The following is a 21,610-nucleotide window of genomic DNA, read 5'->3' on the forward strand; positions in this document are numbered from 1 at the left end:
ATGTCCGCTGGACCACCACCACCACCACCACCATCACCGCCACTACCACTACCTTCCTCTCCACCGCCATCCTCACCACCACCATCACCGCCACCACCATCGGTATCGCCGCTACCACGGCCGATGCCATCGGTATCACCATCACCGCAGCAGCTTCGTCCACCTTCGCGAGAGAACGCCGTCGCCGATACCAACTCTCCTCTCAGCTGTCCTCTCCGTTGCCCGCGCGCCAACGCGCCGTGTCCCTTTCTCTCGCGCGCGCACTTCCTCAGAGCTCCTCTTCCTCGCCACGACTGTCCACTCGGTGATTCCCCACCTCGACAGGCCCCGCAGCAACTTGTCTCCGTTCGACCACGAGCAGCGAGCCGCCTCTTTGTCTCGCCGCTCGCCGCTCGCCGCTCGCCGTCGATGCTGCCCCGTTTCTTCTCGGACTTATCCGTGATACCTGCGGCCCGAGAACACCGGGTACGCTACGATTTACCAGTCCCCCTTTGCTCGTGCACGCGTACCCGCGATCTTCTTCTTCCTTTTACCTTCGTATCCAAACCTAGCCCTTCCGTCCTCTCGCTTCCACCTCGTCGCGATGCACGATTGCGTTCGATCAACCTCGTTCCTCGTCCAGTTCCACCGCTCCGCGCCGATCTTATGCTACCTTCCTGCTCGGTTTACCTCGTCTCTCGGTTTCCGCTTGCATCTTCGCGAGTAACGGAGTCCAGTCGAACCGACGACGACGATTTCGGACCATCGCCTTGCCCAGGTATCTGGGGAGTTCGATCGAGCGGGCGTATAATTTTCCATCGACGCGTCCCCCAATGACAGGGCCCGCCTTATCTGACGCCCGTTTAGCTAATTCCCGCGTTCTCGCGATTATTAGCTCTCTCTTTTAGTCATTAGCTCCATCTCGCATCGCGTGCCGGCATCAGCGCGAAGCTGCGACAGTGGACGTCGTCACCTCGATCCTTCCTCGCTTTAAATCGTACCGATTGCTCGGCGATCGACGCGATCCTCCGACTGCTCGCGATCATCCGATCGATTGGTAAATCGCGCCGGACCGGTCTCACCTTCACCACCATCTCGTACACCCTCGTCTTCTCCGTCTTTCTGCGCGACTATCCTCCTCCGTGCCTATACTCTGCCAATTAGCATCCCGTGAGTAGAGCTGCTCTGGGACCCGACCGGGTTTGCGCCGTGCGTTAGATCGACCGTGATTATCGTTTTCGAGGAAAGAAAATCTTTCTCGACGATTTCGATCTCTTCTCGAGCACGAGGTTCTTTGGGATAGTCGGTAAAAGGAATTAACTGGGCTGACGAGAGCTGCTCGAGTCACAGATCGCGCGATCTCTCGAAGCGGATTCAGGATTAAACACTTATCCTGGTATTATTGTCGAATTACTTTGCCTCGAAAGTCGTTCGGTCCTAATAAAAGCATCGTTTTCGTCGAGAAACTCGTGTTCGATCACCCCTGGGACCCGGTCTCGCAGGATTCTTGGGGTAATGCCCGGGATCGCGCTGCGTAATTTCCACGGCGTCGATCGGTTTATCTTTAGACGAACAAACACGTTTGAAAATGAAATGTTCCGAGATATTAGCATAATCTTCGAGCAACGGACGACGCGGATGGTTAACTTCTGATAACTTCCGATGATGCACACCGCGTTACTCTCGGCACCCTCTTCGAGCGACATCCGAGACTTTGAAACAACGTAGTAATTGCTGTCAACGAACCCCTGTAATTTTTATTCTCCCTGTCATGCTAAGAACGTCGCTTAAATCCCGAGATACTCTTAATCCTCGACTTCTTCCAATGCTTGAAAAAATTTTATAATCCTTACGGACCACTGATCGACAGTCCTCAGACGTGAATACATTTACGTTTCAGTTTCTCGTCGTTAATTGGATTTTTAAATTAATTCGAATTTACAGACAAATTCGATCTCGGTACTTGCGAGCTATCCAGGGTACAGACAGTATAGAGCGATATATAGAGCAATTAAAACGACGACTTTCATCTCCTCCTCTCTCGCAACGCTTAAGAGATCGATTATCCGCGAGTGTAGGATATTTCGATGAATAACGCGCGCGTGCAGGAATACAGGAAAAAATGTCGGCATCCTGTGACAGGATCGCGTACAGGGGAACATTCCTCCATACGTTAACCCAAATATGAGCAAAGGCGAACGTGAAATAAGACGCTCATTAAGAAAGAATGTTTTGCTGGAACGGTTAGCGGCGGTATATAATTTAAACTGCAATAAACTTGCTTAGAGCACACGCTGTTGTGTTACCTCATGTTCCACGAGGCGACTTAATATTCGCGCAAAAACCAACAAACGAAACGAAGCTAACCGCTTCGGCCGCGGATTTATGATGGAATAACTGAACCGTAATCGGTCGTGAATTACGCGTCCACTGCTGACGATTACGTCATAAGTGCCACTTTTCCAGCTATATCTTTCCATGAAAAATCGCTCCGTTCGAATAGCTGTCTATTGTTGCATCCAATCGCGGCGTTTTAACGTTTTTCCCGCTGGTAAACAGTCGTTACCGCGACTCTAGAAGCCTGCGGAGATCTGCAGATCTTTAAATCCTTCCACGGCGACTCAACTTTGCTCTCCATTTTTTCCCTCATTTCTTCCTTCGTTTCGCGATTCCTCTTCCCCTCGTATCGTCTCCGATCAATCGCGATCCACTCTTAGATACATCGAGGATTTTCCCCGTAGAACCGCATTGATAGAATAATTAATAAAAAGTACACGCTTTTTCATCTGCGTAAGAAATCGTTCGATCGTATCTCGCTGATCGCAGCTCGTATATTTTTCAACAGTAATACACCTAGCCATGCAAATATAAAAATCCCGACATCTATTTCTTATTTAAAGGCTTAACACGTTGACTGCCATAGTGGTCATCAGTGAGCGTTTGCCTCCTCAGTGAGGCCATGGTGGTCACCAGTGCCTAGCAATGCTAACTTTTTAAATTTATATTTCTTTTATTCCAACCAATTCTTGAATATTTGAACAACGCAAACGAATAGAGAACTTTGAGTGAAAATATTTATAATTTGCACAATTCTTTCCACCTTTTCCATATTTTTTGATAATTCGTAGTTATATCCTAAGAATAATGGAAATTTTATCGTGACCTCCTGAACGTATTATATAAAAATTTCGTGGCAGTCAAGGCGTAAATGAATTTCTAAGATGAATCGAAAAACATCTCTTAAGAGCGTTTCCTAATCCCAGAACCCTTTTTACATTTCCAATTTCCATCGAACTCGCGGGGAACATCCACTGGTGCTAGGCTGCCTTTGTCGTCGCTATCGATATCGAGCTTTAACGAGTGAAAATATTCGGGTCAGATGAATAGCAACTGGCAACAGCGGACCTTGGAATCGCAGCTTCCAAAGGAGGCTGGTCCCTCCGGCATACCAAGACAGATCACCTCTTTTTCCCTCTTCCTCCCTCCACTTGACGCGCACCTGTCCAGTCTGCACGGATGATACTCTCGTCTCGCTTGCTACAAGTTCCTCCCATCTTTTCCCTTCTTTCTCTTTCCCCCTTTCCTTTTTCTTTTCGGCTAAACCATCTGGCTAAGTGATTCTATATCGCGCGAAAGTCATCCGTTAAACAGTCGCGATAGAAAGCCACCCCTCGGGAGCTTGCTCTAGAACCGGCACAGGCGTCGATGAACGTACGAGCCGGTACTCGAGAGCATAACGGTAAGGTTACTCGGAGATTGTATTTGCAGATCGGACACGGAGATTCCTTGAGTCGAATTGTTCTTTAACCTTTTCACTCCTGAGTTACGGAGAGAATAGCAAACTGTCCTGAGTTAATTTAACTGGTTTCAGTTTTGTTTAAATCCAATTGTTAAGGAGGTACACTGCAGAGAAATAGCAGCTAGTGGACACGGTGGAAAAACTGTATGGATGTTTATTAAACGAGCTAACAGTTAGAACTGGCCTGTCTATTCAGGGTCACTCAGGTCAAAGACGTATTTAGAAAACGGGAGACAAAAGGCAAAATACAGAGGAAGGGATCGACCCCACGTTGCTAGGATCTAGATTGTACTTTAGTAGTTAGTTTCTTACTACAACGCTAATAAAGACATAATCAAAATATAGTAACATGCATTATAAGGGTCTAGGAAGATTTTACTAAGTTCTGACAGCTTTGAAATCCACGGACGTTGTATCACACGTTGTCCACAATCCGGCAGCCATGTTGTAGCGTGACGTCATACAACGTCTGCAGGAGTGAAAGGGTTAAACCGTAATGAGGAGAAAAATTGCGTCGCATCATCTCGCTAGACTGGAACCTCGTTCTAAATCTCTTCGATGACAACCTAACCACCTAACTATCTGAGAAGAAGGTAGTGGACGAGCTGGTTGCTGGTCCAGATAACGAGACTCGTCGCGAGAAAGCCACCCACGCGCGTAATTATGAGATCACTGGCGAAAAGAGCGCGGATCCGCGCGGAACAGGGAAGAAAGGGGAACGATACGGGGGACGAGGGAAAAGAAGAATGGTTAACGAACTCGTTCGACGCATTCCCCGTGTCAGGATACAAGGGGAGATACGTCGGCCGTGTTACAAGAACGGTGCTCGATATATCGTGACGTAAGCGGGGGAATTTCGAGGAGAACGAGCGCGACGCGTTCGAACGCTTCTATGAAAGTGGAACGCCGCGCGTTTCTCGTGATTTACAATGTGTTACCTGAATAAAAATAGACCGTCCAACGGGGCGTGCTCTATAAACGAGATATACGGCCGCGTAAAATCCACGGTATCTCGAGATTCGGGGTAAAGGACAGCGGCTGGAAATTCGCAATGGCCCCTTCGCTTGGACGTGACCGAAAAATTTACATCCGACGCGGATCTTGCACATTTAGACTGCCTTTCGAATTTTTGACGTTTCTTCGTCATCAGCAGTCGGTTTAATTACCGATGGAACACGTTCGTTACGCTGAACGTCGATTACGGCAAGCTGGGCACAGTGTGCTCTAAATTTGCATAGCTTCTGTAGCGTTTCGAAATTTGACACGATTTTCTATTTTAATTTATTCGTTAGGAAGACACAAAATTATCTTAGTGTCAAATAATCGAATTATAGGAATGAGCGCAAACTAGAGGGACCCTAGGTAGGGGTGATTAACCCCTTGCACTCGAAGATTTTTCTGCTGCAAGATATAACAATTCCAAGCTTATCTTACATTTTTCTGAGCTCAGTGATACCGGTTACTTCTAATCTAGTTATTGCTTCATATTCATTACTAAAGCTTCACTGGGACTCACCGTTCGAGTGCAAAGAGCATTGTTAATCATATTTCATTATCAAAGATCAGTATAAATAATTAGAAACAAATTGTAAATAAAGCGTAAGAATCTGTATCTGCGTGGAACTTCATATGGATAATCCATGGAAAAATTGGAAACCTAGTTTAAATCCAAAACTTCTTCAAACTTAATTACAACCTTAATTACTCCATACGATGGTAGTAGTAATAATAATAATAATAATAACAATGTCGACTGACAGTAACCTACCACGAAACCTCGTGACAACGAGAAAGAGGACAAAGCGGAATGGCAATAGGCGGTGAAACTGGGTAAATAAATCGTAAATAAAGCGTAAGAATCTACATGTGCGTGAAATTTAATATAAATAACCCATGGAAAAATCAGAGAACCTGGTACAAATCCCAAACGTCCCACAATTAATTACAACCATCACCGTGCACTGGCAATAGTAATAATAATGTCGACTGGCAGTAAGCTACCACGAATCCTCGCGACAATGCAAAAGAGGACGAAGCGGAATGGCAATAGGCAATGAAACTCGGTCCGCGCGGGTTAACGCGTATTCGCGTGCCGAGCGCGATCGTGGAGCGGCGGCAAGATACATTTTTCAGATTAGAGGAGGATTGCTCGATAATGGTGAATACGTCTTTCGGGCGTGAGCCGGCATTGACGTTCCCCGGAGAAATCTTTGAGCATATTTTCACGTCTCTTGTAAGGGTGTCTCTGCCGGATGCAGATAGCGGCGGCCGTGTCGCACAATATGTGGCCACGTATGGGAGCCGCACAATGTCCCTGATGGTAAAGGCCATCCAACCTGCACGATACGACGTAATACTGGCTCGGATAATATATTGCTGTACAAATGGCACGACGTCCCCGTCGCCCCGGCCTACCTGTATCCGCTTATCTACCCGCTCGATTTTCTCGCCAACGTTCGCGTCGTTTACGTCGACGTGCTTCCTCTTACGACTTCGTCATCCCGGAAAAATCGCTTCTTCGCTGATCACGCTCCATTCCCGTTCGTTTGCTAACCCATTGTCGCGCTTTGTCTCGACAAATCTCGTGAATTTCATCCACCATTCCTCGCGAGAGGAGCAAAATTTCCGAAGCAATTACGCGGATTGCCGAGCCGTCTGATACACGGAGATCTCACTACATTCGCGTAAATTCGTGGAAAAATAGGGGAAAGGAATTATCTCGAAACGGGAGAGTGAAAGAAATTTGTAGAAATACGAGACGTTTCGCGAGAGGGGGTTGGCTCCTCGAGGTCGCAAGCGCCACGATCTTGCTACCAGATCGCAGGCCGCGTTTAATGAGATAAGGGAGCAAGCTCTTGGCGACATGCGAGGGTTAATGAGATCAGACTGATAAGATTTGAGGGGCACCGTGAGCGTAATCTTCCAATACTGAATGAGAGATTGTGCAATTTACGAGGGTGCTATAGACGCGTTAACGAAATTTACAATCAATAGTTGTCCGAGGTAAGTATATAAATTTGCAAGCACTGTGAGGTGTTTGAAATTTTACTCCGTGTACGTAATTATCGTGGCGCTTAATTGCTTCTCCTGTTCTATCCATTCTTCTCCTTTTTCCAGATAACCAACGGGTAAGAGTAGATTCGACGTTACGGTGCTTGTACAATCGGATAGCAAAGCGTAACGAGCGAGTACGCGTTAGAGAAATAAGCCACGACGGCAAGAACTTCTTTAGATACGTCTACTTTTTCACGAACGAATATAATTTCCAGCGTATTAATGGGAACTTAATTAACCTACTTTTTCCACGATCGCTTAAAACCGAGGAAAAAATGAACGACATTCGTATAGATCCGTGCAGGTGTGTGAGTGGCGGAGAAAAAAAGAGACAGGATACCATTAATCATGCTTCCATGGCTTTTAAAATCGCGGCATCGAAGAAGCTTAGAAAATATTAATCAATCCGTATCGACGTACTATCGAGGATTTAACGACTTCCAGCATAACGCCGAGTTAATGACACGTGACAGGGAGGAACAGAAAATCTTTGGAATAATTAAACGTTATTCCTTTTCGCTCAAATATCAATCAAGTATCCCATTAAGGCAATTTTTCAATTAAACCCGTAATTGGCGTAGGCAAATTACCATTCGCGATCCATATCGGGGGGAGTTAGATCGTTTCTTGGAAATAACATCTTTCACGCTTTTCGTCGAGTTCATAAATACACAGCTAACGAACACGTAACAACGCGTGGAATTAAATAAATTTATATGGTAAAAGGAAGATAGCGTTGGATAGATAAATTTAGTTGTAAACAAAAGTCAAACTAGGAAATAAAATACGAATAAATAATTTAGAAGATATCAATTTCTAGAACGAATTTTTAATATTGGGGGTTAGGCGAACCGCTGTCACCTACCCTCTTGACACTCTCCAGGGAGTAGGGTACAGCTGCAGAAAGTGCAACTTAGTCATCCAGTTCAAGAAAATGTAGCATTATAAGGGCAACTACTCGATAGTTTTTGAGATATTTATAGTTAAAGCTTTATTATTCTTAACTAGGGATTTCTTCCAAATAGTTATCGATAATAATTATCAAGTGACATTGTGGCCTGACAGCAACGTGGGAATTTTCGGATATCGCCATTAGGCTACAACGACATTCGATAAATATTCGAAATAAATCTGTAATTAAGGCAATAATAAAACTCCAATCATAAATATCTCGAAAGCTATCGAGTGGTTGCCTGGATGACTAAATCTACAAACCTGCAAAATTGCAATTAAATCAATGACCCGAAGAACTTGCATTCTCCTTGTTAAAGTGTTTCCTTGAGAAATAAAAGACTTCAACAGAGAATATATATATATCTATATGTATCGTAGTTATTTTACTATTTACTTTACTATTTTATTTCTCAATACTTTTATTTCTCGAGGAAACACTTTAACAAGGAGAGTGCAAGTTCTTCGGGTCACTGATTTAATTGCAACTTTGCAGGTTTGTAGATATATATATATCGTAGTTATTTTACTATTTATTTTACTATTAGAACCCATAATCCCAATACATAGTAATCCAACTTCACGTTGCCTGACTTTTATTTCTTCTAAACGTCATCTTTCCTTTTTCTCCCATTTAACACGTTGACTGCAATAATGGTCATTAATGACTGGCGCTTGTTTCCTCAGCGAGAATATGGTGGTCACCAGTGTCCTGTGATATCAATTTTTTAAATTTATATCTGTTTTATTCTAATCAATTTCTGAATATTTAAACAACGCGAATATCTACAGAACTTTGAACACAAGACATTAATAACTTGCACAATTATTTTTTCTTTTTTACCAAATTTTATCGTGGCCAAGTGTTAATTTCGTAAACGTCGCTACTTGACCGCGATGGGGCCCCTGGAAGAGCAGCAAACGAGAAACAATTTGAGCGGGAAAAGCAGAAATAAATGCGAGCACCGATTACCAGAAAATCACGTTGCCAATTGCGTGTCGCTGGATCGGACGTTACGATCGCGATCACGACCGCCTAGGTCCGACCATTGCTATTTCGCTTCTTATCCGTAGCCCGGCGAATGATAATGGTAAATAGGCGTGGCCTGCTCGAGATTTGTTATTACAATCACGTCTTCGACCACGCGATTAGACTCGAATTGCGCGAGTCGCTTCTAATGCAGCCACGATTCTTGCGGAATCGAGCCTACGGGCAAGCGATTTCCTTCCAACTCATCGTTCTCGCTTTGCCTCGCTATACTATAGCCCTCTTTTTCTCCGTTTTCCACGTTTTCAGTCCATATTAACTATTTTTCGCCCCGCGTCCTTCTTCCTCCCCTTCATTCACGTCCTCGGAATTTAATGTTAATTTTCGCGATAGTTCTCGCGATGATTGGAATTTCTTGGTGGTATCGAAAACTTCGGAAAAATTCGCAATTTAAATTACGGAAAAATTGTGTTACTTATTGGAGAACGATAATGGGAGATAAGAAAACGTAGAAATATCGCGATAGTTCTAGCAATTACTAAAATTTCTTCGTGGTATCGGAAACTTCGAAAAAATTCAGAAAAATTCGCGATTGAAATTACGGAGAAATTGTATCATTTACTGGAATAATAGCGGGAGATAAGAAAACGTAGACATATCGCGATAGTTTTCGCAATTATCGAAATTTCTTCATTTTTACTCACACGACCGCGATATCGGGAGCCGAATTCGCAATTTAAATTACGGAAAAATTCGCGAATTAAATTATGGAGAAATTGTGTTATTTACTGGCGCGACAACGGGAGATAAAAATTAGGGAGCCATTCCGACACCTACTCGTTCGAAGGTGACGATATTCCGCGTGCAAGGAGGAATCGGCATCGATAAAGATATAATTCCAGCATTTCGGTCGCGGTGCCTTTGCCGAGCCACGGACAGTTCGTCGACAGTTTATAATAATTTGTCATTTACGCGCATAAGCGGCGCAATCGCCTAATAAATTATCGGGCTATCGCTTTACGATGTTCGTAGACCATGCGAGCCGTCAAACGGCGACACTGCTCGTAGGTGTCATTCATTATCGTCGTTACCGGTCGGCACGTATTCTCGTCCCGGCGATGATATATCGCGAGATGCACTTAGGCGATCGTTGAAGAGGTTTTTGCGAAACGGTGTCGAATCGGGGACAATAATCTCGTCGTAAAAAGTCTTGCGCGATCGTAAATGCGCTCGATTTATAAACCATAAAACGAATCCTATTACGAGTTCGAGAAGGGTGGGGGAGATTTAAGAAGAGAGAAGAACAAAAAAAAAAAGGGAAAAAGAAAAATAAGAAAAGAGAAAAAAAGAAACGTAACGGGATCGAGACGCGTGGATCTGTTTCATTTCCATCGGCGGCCTATCGATTAGCCGATTGGCGAAGATCGAACCTTTTCGGTCGTTAAAGCGACTCGATAAAATCCGCTAGCTCGCGAGCGTACCGGTCGGTCAGTGAAATAAAAGGCGACGCTCGTAAAATCGACGAATGGATAGCAATTACGGGACTGAAACTCGCTTAAACACACCAAGCTCACGCGTAGTTGTAAAAGTACCGAAAACACCATCGGCGAGCCAAACGTCGTATTCGCGCCCCTCCTTCGCTCTCTTATTTTCATTTTTATTTCACCCGATGCAAAAGGAGGAGGAAGAATTCTCGGAAGCGATCGGCGGAGCGAGTCTGCCGAAAATCAGCGATTGGAAAAAAGGAAAATGCAACGTCTGACGCTGCTCGATCGCTGGCTCCTCCTCTGCGTACGATCGCATTCCGCTGTGAAATCGCGAATACACGCGTGCGAATTCCACTACGCTTTGTTGGTCGAATGCAATCGCGAGGCGATCTCGGCGAATCGATAGGACGACGGGTGCGAGTGGCGAGGAGGAAGGAAAGAAGACTCGCGCTGGCGCGGAGAAAAAGCAAAACGAGCCACGGCATTCGATTCTACTCGGCCATTAGGGCACACAGCATCCTCCGGAGCCCATTCCGGGGCAGGCCTGGTTGCGGTTTCGCGACCGCTTCTCGATCGCGAGGTAGGTGGATACCGAGCGTTGATCAGGATCTCGTTGCAGCCATATCGTATTCGCCCTTGCGTTATCCCCGATACCCTCTCCTCGCCCCGGCAACCGATTCCACGACGTCGAGCAATCGTCGAGCGATCGTTGCATCCGGTCGATTCGACCGATCGCCTTCCGATCCATAGATCACGGTAACGTTCCTCGATCCCCGAGACTTCGTGATCCTGTCGGACCAGGATGGCGAGAGCCAGCGCCGTTATGGGAGTCCTGGGATGGTGCGCGTTGTCGTCCAGAACGAAAGATTTAGAGTCGCGCCGATGGAACGTGTGTCTTTAATAGAGAACGGGCTTGTTACGCGGTGGAGTTATGGGGTCGCGTTACGCGAGAGAGATCTGGAGTATCGGTGCGCTACACGGTGAGCCGGTAGGTGAAACTCTGGGATGATTGATAAGTGCCTGGACGATGGCGTGGAAGAGAGGTCGTCGAGGATGGCTCGATGGAGCACATGGATGGAGATGTTCCGAGCTCGTGGAAATGATCGTTCGTGGAAGCGGAGTGTTTGATCTCGAAACTGGCCAGCATTTAAACCGTTTATCTCGGCCCGCGCTATCTACGGATCTTCCAGCCTCGTGGAATATCCATCTGCGTCGAATGGATGAGACGGAAAAATTCCGAGCTATCGGCACTCTGGATCTTTGACCCGTAAATCGAGAAGTTGGTCGTTCTCATTAGCCATCGAAGTTGTGGAAAAATCGACGGTGCTCCTGAAACGTGCAGCTGAGAACAGCAGATTCGTATATAACCGGTCTCGTTTACCACGAGTGATCGAATGAGCGATCGTGATAGGTTTGCAGCTAAACGATTCCATGCCTATGTCACGGGGCACGATTAATGTTATTTATAAGCAAAATATGTCACTAAAGACACGCATATACAGGGTCGCCATTTAACTGTACTGCAGCAAACAGACATAAAAGGGTTTGATAAAATAATTGGAGATTCCTGCTATGACCTTTAGTCCGTGGATCTGGTGGATGTTGAAAAGCGAATAAAGAACTCCGAGAGAACACTGACTAGTTTACTAAAGAATCTTTGTCTCAACGATAGAACTATCAAACCAGTCAAAATGACTGGTCCCAGAATTTTCCTTTTTACTGTACTTAGTACTGTAATCAATACATTCACTCGTATTCATCGTATCGCTGAAATTACTATAATCTGTGCACGTTAGGTACCCATTAAAGATCGGTAGTTCTAGTGTTAATATTGTCTTATCTCTAAGGGGGTGGCGAATTATTAGGGTTGGGCTTAGGTTGCGACGTCAGCTGCCGTTACACCTAGATCGGTAATTTTCGCGTGACCTATCTCAGCGATTTCATTGGAAAACGTGCACCTTTTACGCTACGACCGATCAGACCCGCATTCCGTCCCAACGCGAGCTATACTCGCTGTCTCGCACACTGTTGCACCGTCACACCCTCGATCTGCCCACGAATCGGAAAGCTTACCTAGATTTCGGCGAGAAGATGAAAAATCGAGCGTCACGATCGAGAGATTTCGAACCGCTGGCCGTTCCACGGCTATCTCCGGTTATCTCCGCGAGCAGAGTCAGAGAGATTTCCTGCCGGCGATACCCTCGTCGCGTTTTTCATCTCCGTCGTCGTCTCGTCGCGCGCGAAACCACGCGTTCCGACCGCGAAATTCGCGCTGAAACGGAGAAGGATGGCCTGTGTCCGCCGCCACGCTCCAGTTCGCGCAGCCATCGAAAGTGAACACGTCGAAGTACGTAATCCGAGTCACTTATCTCGCGAAGCGGTCAGCTGGATATTGTCACGACCTCCGCGGCCCAGAAACGCGCGGGAAGCGAGACGTTTTTGCGCGCCCCGACCCGCGCGAAAACCTGCGACCAGCAATTTACACGGTCGTAAAACGAGATAATACACACCGTGATATCTCTGTCCAACGACGGTACCCTGTGTTCGCCACTGTTCAACGACCGTTTCTTTATTAACGAGCACTGGTGCCCGGGACCTCGGCCCGTGTCTTAATGAAACGCGCGTTGTAGAAAAATCCGCACCGCGTCGTAAAGTCTTAGTCGGGACTTCTGAATGGCTGGCCATGAGCTAGTGCTTCACTGACACGTCGTTGCAGGTCTCTTCGATCGTTCCGAATTCAGGGAATGCAATTATATAATATTATAGGGGATATTCCTTAACAGGAACTTGACCAAACTTGTGCTTAGACAGATATTGGATGAATGGATATGGAAAAATTAATTTTCCCATTCTAAGCAAATTATTGCAGAAATTTTCAGTTGGCTTCCTGTGTCTAAGTTGACATAGCTGTCATAATCGTGTCACGAAGCTGCGAATCGATACGAGTCACTGTATCGAGACGATAAAGACGTACAATATTTAGGCGCAAGTATGGGGGAGTCCTGGCTCATGCGAACTTGACCAAGCTGTGCTTGGATAGATATTAGATAGGTAGATATAGAGAAATTAATTTTCTCAGTTTATGCAAATTATTTCAGGAATTTTCTGTCCCCTTCCTGTGTCTAGGTTGACATAGCTGTCATAATCGTGTCACGAAGCTGCGAATCGATACGAGTCACTGTATCGAGACGATGAAGATGTACAACATTTAGGCACAAGTTAGGGGAGCCTCAGTTTATCCTAAAAGAATTGCGAGTCGATCGCAAACCACGAATAGGGCACGCCGACGCATCCAAGAACTCGAGGACTGCATTGATCCGTGGGGGTTCCGCACCCCCTAACCCACGGGGGTTGCTTTTCTAGTCTCGTGGAACCTACGATGCTACCGATTGGTATTCTGATGACCACTAGCAGGCCTAGGACAAAAGCTTCTAACCTTCTAACACCACCGCCACATTCAGAATACCTGTGACCACTGACTTCAACGACCTTGGGGGTGGACCTTCCACAGACTCTTTCAGTAACTTCCTTCCCTAGTACAATACTTGGAATATCAACTGTTCATCTTTAGCGATGTCAACTCGCCAATCTGACCTAGCTCCCTGCTTTACATTTGGCACGTTACAATTCATTATCGCGCGTCCATCAGGGTGAGAAGACCCCTCTGGAAGGGGCAGACGAAATAGGCAAGATATAGCGAGGTTGCAAGTGGTGGAATTATAGGAAAATCTGGTTGGCCGATGCAGCGAGTCGTTAACCTTTTAATTAATCGATAAGAACCGTTTTCACGAAGGAAGCTCGATCGGGAACGGGACGAAATTAAACGGCGCGGAACAAAAAGCACGGAGGGAGGTAAACGAAACGAGCACCGCGAGCTGCCTCTTTTTATTTCCTCCGCCTCCTCTCCCTTTTCTCTTTTCTCTCCTTGCAGCCGGGTTTTTCTTTTCGCTTTTTGTTTCGCGGCACCTCCGTTAAAAAGTTTTCGATTCACGGTGACCTCGAGCGGCGAGGAGGAGCAGCACAGCTTTCAGCCTCGTAACGTTACCGGAACGTTATAATCGTTATCGAGGCGAGTCCGGATGACGTAATTACTACCTCGGCCGAATCGAAAAAGCGTTAAGCGTACGGAACCGATGCCTGATTATAGTGGAACGTAATAGACGGCTTTTAAAAGTTCATTAAGTAGCCGATTGTGCGCGACTGGAAATTGTCCGTGCTGAATTGGGTCAACGGCGAGCCAAGGACCCGAGATTTTTCGAAGGGCCAGCGAGATTACGCGCCGCGTTTTCAAGCGGATCCGCGGATCGGATCGAACGGCGAGAACGGTGAATTATGGCGGATAAAGGCGAGGGCACGAGCCTGTCGGCCGAAGGGCCAGCACGCGATGCGGTCGAGGCAGAGATTCCTTCCACAGCCACCCCTTATTGCCCAGGAAATGTTTGTTTGCCTGTAACGCTTTATTACCGCGCGAGAAAGAACACCGGGATCGAGGAAACACACGAATCGAAGCTTTGCATCGACTTGAGAGGCCCGTGCCAATACGCGAGTTAAAAATCTAGCATCGCTATTGCAACGACGCTTGAATTTTTTAAATTTTAAATTTAATAATATTCGATGTTAACAGAGACCTCAGTAGTATTCGAGAATCCACGTTGTACGAATAGCGAACAATCCCGTATGGAGCGACAGTGATAAGAAAAACAGCGTGTAAGTGAACAGACGTTGCTTCACGATGTTAATTGTTCGGCCTCCATTTTGGGACTGGATTAACCGAACACGGGAAGGTGCAAAACCCGCACGGATGTTTCCAGGTGTCCAGAACAGAGGCTCGCAGAGTTCAACCCTGTATCGCCCGATTGATTCGAATATTTGAAAATTTGAAAATTTGAAAATTATTTTTCGAAATTGTTCGAATCGATCGAAAGGCGTAATCGAAAGATGGATCTCGAACGTTCGAGAGAGTCAAGGAATCGAACGTAAAGAGGCTGGAGTTTAACGGATGAACTATAAGATGGTACCTCGGACAGGACACAACGCAGACGAATGGTCCTAATGTCTCATTTCGAAGGATGTGTGCCAAAGATATTTTCGACGGCTGTTAATTCTAATTCGGTATGAACTAAAAATTAATAGCTACCGCCTATACTAACGAGGTCTCCACGAGTCTCGCCGTGCTTCTTAGAAGACTAACCGAGTTAAGACAAACTTGTAAATTCAAAAGTTCGAGCGACGCTCCTGTAACCTGCCTCGAAGAATCACCCGATAAATAGAGTGCTAATCGATCCTAAACCATCGAAAGCAGTGGGAAAATGTTACGCTCGAAACTCTTTCTTTTTCCCAAAACACAGGTGATAACGCATTAACCTTCGATTACCCGGAGCTCCATTTAATCCTAATCACGAAAGCAGACGTAACCTCGTTTCGCCCGATATTACTTAGAGACTCAAACGCGTAATTATACCCATCCGAGAACGGAACCAAATACCAAGAAACATTAAACGATCAAGGATTAACACGAAATCGGTATGAAATAGGTATTCACCTATCCGCTGTCATAAAGGAAAACGTATATTTTCATTTCCTGGAACAGGAACGTCGTATTTCCTAGTTTCCCGATCCAGTCATCGAAGAAACCGGAATTTTAAAAAATCCTCCGAGGATCTACGCTGAAAGCTGATGAAAAACAAGAATGGCTACGCTAACTTAGATTCTATAGTACGCAAATGACCGTGCAGCTAATTGGAAAGCCCATCACGCTTTTCTCCCAGACCAGTAGGCATTTCTCGCATCTCGGATCAGCACTCGGCAGGCAATTTTCCTCCGCGATTAGCTTCCTGCTACACGACACACGCGTACCCGGATATAAAAAGGGAAAAGAGGAGGAAAAGAAGGAGGTTCGGAGACGACGAGACAACGGGTGGACTCGCGATTCGAAAAAACGGACTCCTTCGTCTCTCATCCTCCGGGCAGAGGCGAGATTCCGCTCGCGCTCCTTTGGTCCAGCCAGGTCAACGCCCCAGTGACCAACGCACCTTGTTCCTCCGTTCATAACGCGTATCGCCAAGCCTCGCGCGTGTCTGCGTGCACGCGCGCCCGCGCGCCTGCGAGCGAGCGACGCGGACATCTCTCGAGCGCGCTATCTAGGGCAAACGGGTTCGAGCAACGTTAGACTTTTTCCCCGTCTGCAGCTTCCAGCGAGATGGAAAAAATGTCGCGGGGAAAAAAGACGCTGCAGCGGCTCTGCTCGCCGGAAGCCACGCCGCCCGACGTCGAGAAAGCCGCTCCTTTCGCGGACTCGCCAACCGGAAGCGCCTGCAATCGCGCCGACCACGGATCCAGATGAGTGGATCAGGAAAATCACCGGCGATATATTCCATTCGCGAATTGTCTAGGTGAAGTTCGGTCTCGCGGTGCGTGACGGTGTGGGTAATTCCGTAACGCGTTCTCGCTGCGTTACCGCGAGAAAGGAATCGTGTCGAAATCGCTGTCTGGTAAATAATTGGGACAATAGAACGTACACGCGACGGAGCATGTATGTACACTTACGGTCCTGTAAGCACGGTTTCTTTCGTTTGCCGCGATTCGAATCGCGGGCCACGCAAATGGCTTACGCTCAGCGCGGTCAAATAACCGGTGAATGGAACAACAGTGGGATCTTAACACTTATTATTTTTTAGTTGATTGATTTAGTTAACTTATATTAAGACTGTTAACCCTTTGCACTCGAGAGGTGAGCTTGAGTCACCATTTCATCAAATTTGGAAGATCGATATTAACCCTTTGCACTCGAGAGGTGACTCTCAGTCACCGTTTCTTTTAATCCTATAACTTAAATAATGAATGATGACAATTATATTAAGAACATTGAAATGAAATTATTCTATGCGTTCGTTTCTCACGCAAATTCACGATTATCTTTTTTTAATTTTAGCATAAAGAGCATAATTTCGAATTGCATCTTCGCAACGAAGAAATCTCCGAGTCCAAAGAGTTAATTAATATATCAAATTTAACGTAATGTAACAGTGTGCGAGGTATCGGAATCAAATAATTCTACAATTCTTTATTTACTGCTCAAAAAAGTATTGTCAATTTTTTAGTACAGAATCTTTGAATTTCTACTCCTCTCTAGCCAAAAAATCGTCGAGTGCAAAGGGTTAGTATAATATATAATTGTTTTTAAATTAAACTAATCGTTAAAAAAGAAGGCACGTGGATTCCTTTATCAGTCAATTTGACAGGTGTCCTTAGAAACAGGTATACAGATAGCGGCCGTAAACCCAGTGTTAAAGAAAATGGAAATTTTAGAAATTAATTCGTTTAGACTATAGCAGGTTTAGTATTAAATACATTTATAAAGGAAAGATACACATGGATTCGTAATTGCAAGCACATAGTGCTTAACCCATTTGCATCACGACTCTACTTGAGGTGCAGTGTTCGGGCATCAGCAACGTTCGTTGCTAACGACTGGCCCCTATCACTGCGCGTGTGTCAGTAGCTACTCAGAATGACAATTAAAAAGATTTTCAGAAGTAACAAAAGTAAGACTTGTTAAGAATATAGTAAACCGATGTAGGTGAGATGCTCATAAGAGGGATCAAACGTGATCTGCGACATACGAAGAATATTCAGCAACTGGTAATGGAAAAATGTCAGCTCGCGGATTATTCCGCTCTCGGTGATAGAAGACTGTCGTAGCTTTCGATGCAAATGTGTTAATTTCTCTATTTCCAAATAATAATTTCGTAATCTAAATTAGACTCCTAGTAACACGCAACTGAAGACCTGGGGAATTCTCGATGTTTGCTCTACTTTTGTATATTTTCAAACAAATTCGATTCGCCAAGATGGCTAACTATATTCTCATTTAACACGTCTCGATGGATTCAGTATTCCTCTAGATAAAATCATAGACAACGTCACGATAGCTAATACAGTCTGCGCAGACGCGCGTAAAGAATTACAGACAGGGGATCTCGAGTCGATGATTGATGATTAGGAATGAAGTTGTTGGACTGTTGTTTCGCGGCGTATCCTTATGAAGAAACGTAAGAAACGCAAAGCTATAAGCGCAAGTGCCAGGCAGCAGGTTTCCTTCGATCAGTGTACTTTGATTTTCGGTTATCGTTGTACGATGTTCTACGCGGTTTTGTCTAAGTGGAAAAATAAAAATTGATGTACCGAGCTGTCCAAAGCTGTTTAAATTACAGACTAGCTTTAGAACTAATGCCGGGATAAGTACTTCGGTATTACGATCACGAATGATTTCGCGCGAAAAAAGGTGTATTCCGTATAAGAATAATCCTGTCAGATTATAAAACAATTTTTCCACGTCGTAGAGCTAATTCGACGTTCTACGTGGTTTAACAGCGGAGTCCTCGAAGAAGCTCCGCTTAGAATCGTTGCATCTACGACACGCACGCGTACGTTCCTCTATCCCTTCATTTTCACCCCTATCATTTCACTTTGCGTCTGCGTTCTACTCCGTTCTGTTTTACGCTGCAACGTTAGGCCGAGGAAATCGTGCTAGACGCTGCAAAAAGTCATGTAAATCGGTAATTGTTGACGGGATCGTGCGAGACGATCGTTGAAATACACGCAATAGAGATGCTCCTTTAAATAATATTTTCTGTTTCTTCCATTATCCACAATAATTAATTAAAAAATTTTTAAATTCGCCTCAAAATTTTTCTCGACGAAGTTTTCCATGCAAAGCTGTAATTTTGCAGGAAGAGTAATAACACGCAAACGAAGTACACAGTTTTACGGAGGAGGAATAAAATGAAATAAAAATGAAGTGAAAATAAAATAAAAATTAAAGGCGGAATTTATACGATTGTTATTACGAAGGAAGAGAAATTATTGGTGGGATGATGCGAGACGATCGTTGATGTACACGCAATGGAGATGCTCCTTTAAATAGTATTTTCTGTTTCTTCGATTATCCACAATAATTAATTAAAAAATTTTTAAATTCGCCTCAAAATTTTTCTCGACGAAGTTTTCCATGCAAAGCTGTAATTTTGCAGGAAGAGTAATAACACGCAAACGAAGTACACAGTTTTACGGAGGAGGAATAAAATGAAATAAAAACGAAGTGAAAATAAAATAAAAATTAAAGGCGGAATTTACACGATTGTTATTACGAAGGAAAAGAAATTATTGGTGGGATGATGCGAGACGATCGTTGATGTACACGCAATGGAGATGCTCCTTTAAATAATATTTTCTGTTTCTTCCATTATCCACAATAATTAATTAAAAAATTTTTAAATTCGCCTCAAAATTTTTCTCGACGAAATTTTCCATGCAAAGCTGTTATTTTGCAAGAAGCGTAATACGCGAATGAAGTACGTCGTTTTAGATCGCACTGACGAGGAATAAAATGAAATAAAAATGAAGTAGAAATAAAATAAAAATTAAAGGCGGGATTTACACGCTTGATAATACGAAGGAAAAGCCTATTCACTTTTACGAGTAACCCGTAAAAGTGTGATTTATATAAAGAAACGATTATCGGATGAGATAAGAGTTACTCGAGCGAAAGTTATCTCTGGGCTGCGAGGGCTCTCTCACGAACGACACCTCGCGTACATTAGTCAATTTTAAGGCCGGCGAGGCACGTAGATAATCGTTCGGAATTTACCGTGTATTATCCGACTACGATGATCAGGGCTGGTCGCCAATGACACGGGACACGTGAGCAAATTACGTCGTTTCGTGCCTCGCGCGAATCTTCCTGCCAGGCTTTTAATTTCAACCGCGTGCCGCACCCTCGCGCCATTTCGCTTACCCCCGATTATTCTTCCGCCTTCGAGGAACATTATAATCATCGAGTCGTTCGATGATCACCAAAAAGAATGGTAAATTCCCGTCGTAACCGATGAATTATATTCCATCTTCGAGGAACGTTACGATCGTCGATGCTCCACGAGAAAATATGAATCTTATCGTAAAATTTTACAACAGAGACGCGATAAAAATAATTGTCGCAATTTTTCATCGAAATATCCCATCGGGATTAAAACAAACAACCGTGTCGAATTTCTTGGTAGTGGAGGAAAAAGAAAACAGTGTCCTTTTTGCTTTATTTTCCTCGCTCTCTTCCTTTTTCCCCTTCCCTACCCCCTCTGCCCCCCTTTCTTCTTTTTCTCTTTTTTCTTTCTTGCGAATCTCGAGCACGAAATCGATCGAAAGTTAAGTAACGGGTTTAAGCTCTCTAATTAAGACAGCTTGCCGGTCAACGTCAAACTTTATTCCCAAGTTCATTTTTATCCGCATCGATCCTCCGGCGAGGCGACTTCATCAACGCGGCTCCGTCAATTCACACGCAGATTTCATCTCGGCGATGCCCTAATTGCTTTCACGTTCTTCCTCCGGCACGGATACGTCGCGATAACTGTGCGAATGAATGGGCAAAGCTTGGCTGGAAACGCTGCGAGCTTCTTTTGTAACCGACGTTTCATTCGCATCGCATGAATCGCGATCGTCGCTATTTTCCAGTCGTCGTTTAAACAACCTTGCCAGTAATCCCGCGCGCGCCGAGATAAAATTATTTCACCTGCATTTTTCTAATTATAACCGCGATCGCGATACGCCTGTTACCCAGGCCGAGTTTAACGAGCTCGGATAGTTATTCGGTGCCACAAAGCGCACAGTCAATGCCAAAAGTTCTAATTACACTTCTGCTCGAATTATTCGTTAATAAGATCCTTTTCACGGGACACGTAATAAAATTATATTCCACGAGCCACGCCGGCCGCCATGCCCGTGCAACAGGCTTTTACTCTCGCAAACCCGTTATCCCCATAATATTAATAACAATACCGCAAGCTGTATTTACTTATCGAACCGGGTAATACGTTTCCTACGATCGCCTCGTCGTAAGTTAAATACGATGACCGTAAAATAAGTTATCGTTGTTCGTTAACTCTTTGCGATACAGGATTTCGGATAATAAAATAGACCCACTGTTGGATTGTGGATATTGGATCATTATGATATTAACCCTTTGCACTCGAGGATATTTTGGCTAGAGAAGAGTAGAAATTCAAAGATTCTCTACTAAAAAACTCACCATACTTTTTTGAGCAGTAAATAAAGAATTGTATAATAATAAAATTGTAGAATTATTTGATTTCGATACCTCGTACACTGTTACGATACAGGATTTCGGATAATAAAATAGACCCACTGTTGGATTGTGGATATTGGATCATTATGATATTAACCCTTTGCACTCGAGGATATTTTGGCTAGAGAAGAGTAGAAATTCAAAGATTCTCTACTAAAAAACTCACCATACTTTTTTGAGCAGTAAATAAAGAATTGTATAATAATAGAATTGTA

General features: G+C 44.7%; 1 protein-coding gene across 1 annotated transcript in view; it reads left to right on the plus strand.

The window, feature by feature from the left end:
* LOC108546733 (proline-rich receptor-like protein kinase PERK13) overlaps nt 1-21,610 on the plus strand; it is a 111,703-nt gene continuing 90,093 nt past the window's right edge. Inside the window, exon 1 of the mRNA XM_017898966.1 lies at nt 1-132. Within this exon, the coding sequence (XP_017754455.1) occupies nt 1-132 (132 nt within the window). The remainder of the gene's footprint in view (nt 133-21,610) is intronic.

This window comes from Eufriesea mexicana, unplaced genomic scaffold, assembly GCF_001483705.2.
Source record: "Eufriesea mexicana isolate 0111107269 unplaced genomic scaffold, ASM148370v2 scaffold4744748102, whole genome shotgun sequence".
Classification (NCBI taxonomy): domain Eukaryota; kingdom Metazoa; phylum Arthropoda; class Insecta; order Hymenoptera; family Apidae; genus Eufriesea; species Eufriesea mexicana.